The sequence below is a fragment of the Arachis duranensis genome, chromosome 1 (assembly GCF_000817695.3).
Source record: "Arachis duranensis cultivar V14167 chromosome 1, aradu.V14167.gnm2.J7QH, whole genome shotgun sequence".
Taxonomy (NCBI): Eukaryota; Viridiplantae; Streptophyta; class Magnoliopsida; order Fabales; family Fabaceae; genus Arachis; species Arachis duranensis.
In genome coordinates this window covers 7452756-7462178 of record NC_029772.3, presented here as the reverse complement: position 1 = coordinate 7462178, position 9423 = coordinate 7452756, and the positions used below count along the sequence as shown (strand labels likewise).

Here is a 9423-nt window from a genome sequence, read left to right as displayed (position 1 = left end):
TCCGAGATTTAGAGGAGATGCTGCCGAATTTTTATAAAATTGGAAGTTTCATTTGAGGTAATTATTTAAAAAGATTTGGTTTTAAACATTATATGTTTTAAGATTGATTTATTTATCAAAGAAAGAATTATGTTTTGAATTGAGATTGTTGATGAACGGAATGGAAAGAAAGTTGATAAGAATTGACTTTGAGATATGATTTTTGATGAATGTTGAATGAATTACTCCTATGGCTTACAAATTTGAATTATCTGAGACACGAGTTTTCCTGGGTAGACGCAGTGGCTTGCCGCCACTTGCTCAGTGTTGAGACTCAATACTCTGTTGACCCTACGACGTAAGAGTGACCGGGTACTTATAAATTCCCGGGAATGGTAACCCCATTGAGCGATTTGATATATATATATATATATATATATGAGAAAAAGCTATGCATAGACTCATGGGGATGCACGTCGGGGGACAGTCCAATGGTTTAGCAAACCGGACTTGTCGAGTTGGCTGTATAACCAACAGATAACCTCATTAGCTATAGGACAGGTATGCATCATATGCATTTATATACTTTTCTTGGGTTTGAATTTGTTTTGGTTTGCCTAATTGTTAAACTGTTATTAACTGCTACTTGAACTATTTATTGTAACTGCTACCTAAACATGTGCTTTCTTTGTCTGTTTTGCCTGTGCTTGTCCTGGTGTGCTACTTTTGAGAAGGAGCTTTGGTGTTGAGTTGATGATTGTGTTGGTTGATTCCGTGGTTGGTTTCTGATAGATTTTCTTATAAGAAAAGAAAGGTTTTGGATTTCTGAAAGATTAAATATTGTTTCTTTGAAAATGTTTTGAATGATTAGCTATTGCTTTTTAAGAAAAAATTCATAAGGCTATGATAATCACTAAGCTTGAAAATAGTTTTCTTATTAAATATCTTCTTATGACAATTCTAAAACTCCGTGGTGAGACCGTGTGGTTAGGTTCTCACCCCCTACAGCTTTACCTTTTTAGGATTCGAATGAAGGAGCATTATGAAGAGTTATACTACATTTTATTTTATATGATATTGTATTAATTAGATAATTTTTTTTCCTCGTCTTTGTTATTACAATTTTGTAAGAGGGATATGAGTTGTATATTTTATATGTATATTACATTATACGCTATTATGAATCCGTGCCTGTTTGTTTTTTTTAATATAAAGTATTTATTTCTGATTTTCATAGAAATCAGCGAAGCGGTGTTGAGTCAAAGGCTCCTATTTTAATATTAAGTATATAAAGTCGTCGTAATACTTCTTGCTATCAGAGTAGCGCAGCCAGAAGCGTGACATTCTGATAGTAAGGGTGTTACATTAGTGCTTGGTGCTGTGAAGGTGATTTAATCTCCTTTTTCTTGTTTCTTGGACGGTTGTGGCGTACACGTTCTTCATTTTGGTCCAACAAAATTCGCACATGTTCAATTGATCCATTGTGTGCTCCCATGATAATATCCTCCATAATCTTCACTCTCATTGCCCGAAGCATATCTGTATGGTACTTTCATTGTGAGGGTGATGAAAAAACACAAATGAATAAGACCAACCAAATTTCAGAACCATATACACAATTTTTTCCACCATTATAATTAGTCTTCCATAGAATTTAGAACCGAAATAATACGCTACGAGTTATTTCAACACAAAAGTCTGTCTCAGAATTGCATCAAAGTGTCTTACAAAACCAAACATCCCTAACATATATCATTTCAAATTAACTCAAACGAAATACAAATACATAAAAATTAAGACGGCTGAAATATCGTTAATCAACTCAAACCGATTTTATACCTAAAATAAAATTAAAAATGGCATTTTGTCATTTTCTTGAAATATATTCTGAATACAAAAAATTAAATAACTAACATTTACTTTATCATGGATTAATGTTAATTAATTTTGTATTCAAAATGATCATCTGATCTTAATATATCTTATTCAAAATAGAACATCCATGGTCAACCAATTAACAAAATAAGATAATAATCATGTGTAGAAAATGATTATTACACTATTAACTGTTATTAAAAAGGTACCCAAACCAGTTCAAAAACTTTATATATAAGCAGGTTTTGTAACATCAGAAGAACACAAGCAAATAATTGCCTACCAAATTCCAAAACCATAGACCCAAAATTTTGTCCTCCATCATAACTTGTCTTCCATAGTTTTCAGAACCAAAATAACACGTCACGAGTTATTTCAACATAAAAGTCTATCTCATAATTGCATCAAAGTATCTTACAAATCCAAACATCCGTAATAGATATCATTTCAAATTAACTCAAATAAAATACAAATACATAAAATTAGGATTGTTGAAATATTAATAATCAACTCAAACCGATTTTATAACTAAAATAAAATTAAAAAATGCCCTTTGACATTTTATTGAAATCTATTTTGAACCCAAAAAATTAAACAATTAATATTTATTTTATCATGAATTAATATTAATTAATTCTATATTCAGAATGATCTTAATATATTTTATTCAAAATTGACCATCTATGGTCAACCAAGTAACAAAATAAGATAGTAATCATGTGTAGAAAATGTTTATTACACCATTAACTATGATTAAAAATATATCAAATAACTCCAAACCCGTTCAAAAACTTTATATTCAGGAAGGTTTTGTAACTTTAGAATTTGACTTTTAGATTATTCCAAAAGTAAACATATCAAACAACTTAAACAATATTTATAAAAAATCAAACATACTCCACGGTAAAACTGAATGAGTTTTCACATGTTACCAAAAAAATTGGTTATTTAACAGAAGCTAGAAATTAGGTCCCAAAACTCAAACAAATTTCACATTCTTTGTAAAAATTTTAACCATCCATTCACATATATAGTAAAGTAACCATCCTTTTTAAATTGCATAAACAAATCATACTTGAAGTAAATAAATTCACCAAAAAAAGTGCCTGAAACCAATTCGTGACTTTTTTATATCCGAGATAAAACATATCCGAATTCAGTCAACCATTAAAAAATAAACTGACAAAAATAAACTATATATTCAACTACATAAACCTATAAGTATGTTTATTCAAATTTATAGAAGTCAAACAGATTTAGCAACGACCACAACAAGCCCATTGATTCACAAGAAATAATCAACTTACCAATTTTATGAACATCTACTCAGTAAAAGCACAGATAGCCTTTCACTAACCTGGGAAGGCTGCAGCGGGGACACCGAACGCCAACAGTTCCGGGCCTTCAGCGGCGATGCGGGCGGCAATGGGCGACGTCACTGGTGCGAGGAACGCATGCGAGGATAGGGGGTCTCCTCTTCGTCTACGGCCGCTCGATTCCTGCACGACAGAGGGGCTCCACGAATGACGGCAGTAGCGAAGACACTGGATGGTCAGAACCTGGAAATGAAAAAACCTTTAGTGGGGAAGGCTATTCACTTTTTCAGATGAGTGCTGTGCATGTTCAAATTTTTGGGATAGAGAAAACAGTTTTGACTGATACATCAACAAGGAGTAACTGATTAAGATTAGTAAAAATTGGGATGATTAAAATTGGATTTTAGGGCCACTTTCAAGATCCTTTGGTCATATTGGTTAGACAAGTCATTCGTTATTCAGCGTTGCCCAACAAAAATAAAATGTTGACAGAAAATAAGTCAAATTTAACTCGATAATTATTATACAGACTTTACCTATTTGGATACTTTATTTCCTTGCTCACTCGAACCAATTGTCATCCGTATTCTCTACCACTAACATAAATTCCCCGTGTGGACGTGTGGTAACAACATAACGTAAATTGACCGAACAATACTATTAAAAATTTTAACCATCTATTAAAATTAATTATTAATATAAAATATATATTAAAATATAAAATACACATTAAAAATAAATTAAATTATATATATAATAATTAATTTTAATATATAAATAATATTTTTTAAAATTTAGAACTACAAAATATTTTTCCTTTTAATGCATTATTATAACATCAAGCATCTATTATCATCATTTTATCTAACAGTAATAAATTAAAGATGTACCGTCACCCTTTCTACTAATATAAGTAATAACCATCTATCTTGAAACTGAGAGTTGGTGGGTTCAGTCCCCTATTCCATAATTTAATTTATGCGAAGTTAAATAGCATAGTATATATGTGATTCAATGCATGCTTTGCATTTTTATCTCTATCTTAGTCAGCGACCTAATAATACATCTATTGTCATATCACAGTTCACAAATTCATTCAACACCGCCAACGCAAGGATAAAACGAACTAAGAGTCTAAGAGTGTAATATATAGTACACGCCGGGTTAAACTAGCTATAAGAAGAATTTCAGATCTTTCTGATATTTTTTTGGTGACTAGATCTTTTTGATATATTAGTGTTATAATATAATCAATTAAAATTAATGATTAAAATTATTGAAATATTAATATTTTAAAAACATTTGAATACATCTAATATATTTTCTTGAATTAGTTAAATTTTACCTTAAATATTATTTTTAATTAAATGGTTATTTCTTTTGATTCGGTTTACTCATGTATAATTAATAATAGGTGGATGTTCAATTCATTAGATGTGCGGATAGTTATTCTAATGTTAGGTTTAGCGGATAATTATTTGAGAGTGGAGTGTTTTTTTTATTTTATTGAATAAATTCTAGAATCCATTATTCATATTATTCACAAAAATTATTGTCTACTTAACAAAATTCTTTTATAGTTTAATTTATACATACTTTCTTTTTTGGAACAGCACAAGGAGATATTTTAAAAAAGTATTGCTAGTTTTAATTGGGGTATAAATAAAACCATTTAAAAACATACGGTGAAAGGTAAAATTGATATTTTAAGAAATTGATATTTAGGCTTTTTTATTTTAAAAACGTGTATGATTTATTAAATTATATGTTATGGAAAAGTAAAAATAAATTTTGTTTGTCCATTTTAACATACAATTCTCAAATTCAAATTTGAAAATAAATTACGTGTATATGTGAATATGGATCAAACTTTTAAAAAAAAGATAATTAAAAAAATAAAAAAAATTAATCTCCTTTAAAATAATAATAAAGAATAAAATGATAAAATTTAAATTATTAAATTTATATTTGACTGAACTATCTAATAATTTATAATATAATCTTCACATGAAGACATTATTATTAAAATATTCACCAAATTTTAATAAATTAAAAGAGCTCGCCAATTCATGTATTTACACACTTTAAAAATTTTTAGTCACACAAAATATTTAAACACGAATTACAAATTTAATTTGTTAATTTCTATATATTTTAATATAAATTTTATATTTTTAATTTTTATTTTTTACACTTGTATCTTTTACTTTTTGCTTTCTACACTTGTTATTTAGATACAATTTACAAATCTTAAAAGCAACTCATAAAGAAGAGATATATTTGCTTTTTGAATTGAGATTTTTAGTACAAACATGATCAACGGTTTATTATTTATTTGATTTGAGCAAAATTCAAGCAAAACAATCTTATTTTTGAATAATGTATTGATAAACCTCCCCGGGTAACCTTGGCTTTCCTAGTAGCACCAGTGGCTTAGCTTTTGTGGTATTATTTTCAAGTTCAGAGAGATCAATGATTGGTTCATTGGGAGGTGCAATCCAAGTGAATCCATGAACCAATCTTGCAAAAAGCATAATAGTCATTGTAGACCCAAGTGTAACTCCGGGGCAACTTCGTCTTCCAGTGCTAAATGTTATCAAATCCAAATTCGGCTCAGTCAAAGTCAAATTAGACCCATCTTTCTTCAAATGTCTTTCTGGTTTGAACTTCGAAGGTTCTTCCCAAACTCTTGGATTTTGGCCAATACCTTGTCTCCTAATAAGAACATGACTACCCTTTGGGATGAAGTAATTGGAAACAAATGTATCTTTCATTGAGACATGAGGAATATTAAAGTCAACGATTGGGTGAAGGCGAAAACCTTCTCTTAAACATGCCTTCACATAGTTGAGTTTTGGAATATCTGATTCTTGTACTAACCTCTCTTTTCCTACTACACTGTCCAATTCTTCAATGGCAATTTGGAGTAGTTTAGGTTGGTTTAGCATGTTAGAAAGTACCCACTCAATATTATTGTATGGATTATCAATAGTTGCAATCATAATCTCCTGAAACAAAAATAAATATCTTACTATTAAGTAAGAGTTTATCACAATTTAATAGAGACATAAATATGAAATAAGTTAAGGTTAATAGTTAAATTAATCTCTGAAAAATAAAATATTTTATAAATTTGTTTTTAAAAGATTTTTTTAATTAAATTAGTCTTTTAAAAATTATAAATTAAATATATTTGTCTTTTAATTACTCCATTAATGAATTATGTGAAATATTAATTGATAACATATATAATATCTGACATGTCAAATTGAATGTTAGCTAGATATGTCTATTACTTTAGTCCCTTTTCTCAATAACATAAACCATATTTTCAATATGACATAATGACTAAATTAATAGATTTTTATAAATATATTTGATCAGCATCCAATTGAACATGTTAAGTGTTAAGTGTTATGTATGATATAAGTTAACATTTCACATTATCAATCGTTGACGAAAATTATTAATGGAGTGACTAAAAGACAAATATGATTAATTTGTAATATTTAAAAAACCAATTTAATTAATAAATTTTTTTTCAAGAATAAATTTAAAAAATATAATTTTGATGCAACAAAATCATGCATATAATTATGATGACACTCGGAATAAAGCAAACTAAAATAATTAAGTAGATAGATAGCTATTAATGAGAGTATGAGGAAAAATATTGATACCAAAAGTTGACTTTTGATTTCCTCAATAGTCAAAAGTGGATTGTTGTTAGCATCTTTCAAAGAGACAAGAACATCAAGCCAATCCTCTTGATGTGTCCTTATCCCATTCTTCCATTGACGAATCCTTTCTTCAATGATGGGATCATGGTACTTCCTTAGGGTATTAATAGCCTTCTTCATTGCTTCTTTTTGACCATCCAAATCAAACTCCCTCAACAATGGAACATAATCAGAAATAGAAAATGCAAAAAGGTAATTTAACACACTCAACAATGCTTCAACATGTTCCACTTCCTCAGCACCTGGTCCTCCATCTTCTCTACCATTACCAAAGTACCTCTTATTGAAGAACAACCTCCTAATCAAGTTTCCACCATAGTGTTTCCCTGCAAACCTTATATCCACTTGGGCATTGCCATTCTTGCATTGATTGTACACATACCGAACAAGGTTGTCGGCTTCTTCCGCCCTTTTCTCATGTAACCATTGAAGTCGTAGAGGAGACACCAATTCATTGGTGATTACTCTCTTCATCTTCCTCCATTGCTCTCCAAACGGTGTTATGGCCGTTGTTAGGTAGCCCAGCGAGGCATGCTCACTGGACCAATTCAACGGCCGTGATGCGAAAATCGCATCTTGCTTCATTAAAATCTCACGTGCAATGGAAGGACTGGTCACCGGGATGACATGGATGTTACCTAGACGAATGCATGCGATTTCAGTGTTGAGATCATTCATGATTTTCTGTATCCATCTGAATGTGGGTTTGTTTGCAAGCATTTCAGGGATGTTACCAACTATAGGCCACGGTTTGGGACCTGGTGGAAGTCTATGCTTCTTTGCTTTCTTGGTTGAATCGTTGGGTTTGAGGATTTTGATGTAGAGGAGTATGATGCCAAACAGCATGAAAAAGAAGTAAAAGATTGGGTGAGAAAGCATCATTGGGGTAAAAGAAGATTTCATGTCTTGGGAAGTTAATTAGAACTATTTGGATTAAGAATTTAGGACACTCTACTAAAGGTGGAGTATGTTATAATATTTTGGTTGGTGCATATTTGCTATTATATAGAAAGGGAAATGCTAGCAGGATGATAAGTTTAGTAAAAAATGGAAAATTGATTAATGCTTTTTTGAATGTAAGATAAATGCTGAAAAATATTGATTTTATAATATTTTTTATACGATGATGACTCATATGTAATGGTTTTTATATAAAATTAATAGTTAAAAATTATCTAACAATTTTTAAATATCAATTTATATAAAAATAAATGTACATAAATTTTTACTATTTTATGTAAGATTTTGATTTTGTTGTCAACTTTAGTTTAAAAATAAAATCAATGGCGATGACTTGTCATATTATTTTTTTCACATGTTTTGTTGGATTCATAATCTCTATTATTTTAGGATAATGTCGTTTTTCTTCCCCAAACATTTAACGAAAAATTGAAAAACAATCTTTTTATTAAATAATTAATAAAAAAGTTAATCCCAAATATTATTATGCCAAATTATTTTTCACCGTTACTCTCATTTTTCACTCTTCCAACAACAAAGCATAATACCCGTAAAAGCCTCTATAATATGCAATGCAAGTGTTTAATTTAAATTCAAATGGATCTAAATAAAACTACTCATTTAATAAATTCAAATAAAAGACCAACTAATTAAAACGGTATAAATTTAAATTAGATTAGATTCTATTTTTTAACAAAACGCATAAATTTGATTAATTTTTCAATACAGTTTCCAAAACTAAAAATCAATCTGATCTAATCTATCATGACTTAGCATAACTAGTATTCAAAGGACGACACGTCCCTTAACAAGCTAATCAATTAAATTTAGTGAAAAATTGACAAACTCTTCTTTATTTGTAGATCCTTACCAAAATAAATATTATATCTTCATGTATTAATAATAAACATCAATTTCTAATAACAATAACAACACATCTTAATCATATTCACAATTTAAATATATTAAAAATTATATTATATATATGGTGAATGTTATCCAATTTTTTTTAAAATAACATGTCATTTATTCTTTATCATATATCACATTGTAATTGGTCCTTATCTTAACCATAATTGGGTTATTTTGTAATTTATTATTTTAGATTGAAAATGGTATAATTTCTTAAAATATCAAAATCCAACTCCCATTAGTTAAAGCACGTTTCCACTCCTCCATTCCTTTTTCGTCACTTCATCACGTAGATTAGGTCCTTCCAAGCACCGTCGTCTCGTTCGTGACGAGAAGCGCCGACGTGGTCGCCATCTTACGCGCTCCCACACAATTTTTCTCCCATACAATCTCTCTTTCTTTAGTATATCATACTTTAGTCACGTCATTGAATTCCATCTCAGTAGTTTCATCGTCCTTCTCCGTATAGATAGCGCCTTTTTTTGCCATGAATCATTACTTATCCATATAATTAATGGTTAATTTAATTATTAAATTTTTTATTAAAAAAATATATTTTTATTTAATTACGTGATGGAACATATATTCATATGTAAAATATAATATAATAAAATAAATATATTTAAAATATTTAAAAGTAT

General features: G+C 29.3%; 1 protein-coding gene across 1 annotated transcript; it reads right to left on the bottom strand.

The window, feature by feature from the left end:
* Nucleotides 1-5536: 5536 nt before the first annotated feature.
* LOC107474849 (isoleucine N-monooxygenase 2-like) lies at nucleotides 5537-7792 on the bottom strand. The gene is made up of 2 exons (XM_016094495.3): nucleotides 6851-7792; nucleotides 5537-6178 (listed from the first exon to the last, which is right to left on the bottom strand). Exons 1-2 carry the CDS (start codon nucleotides 7790-7792, stop codon nucleotides 5537-5539), a joined length of 1584 nt encoding a protein of 527 aa, XP_015949981.1.
* Between the last annotated feature and the right edge of the window lie 1631 nt (nucleotides 7793-9423).

Coding starts and splice junctions, on each gene's coding strand:
- LOC107474849 (XM_016094495.3), bottom strand. CDS start 7,792: ATGATGCTTTCTCACCCAATCTTTTACTTCTTTTTCATGCTGTTTGGC. Junction 6,179..6,850: donor AAATCAAAAGTCAACTTTTG/GTATCAATATTT, acceptor TTTTTGTTTCAG/GAGATTATGATTGCAACTAT.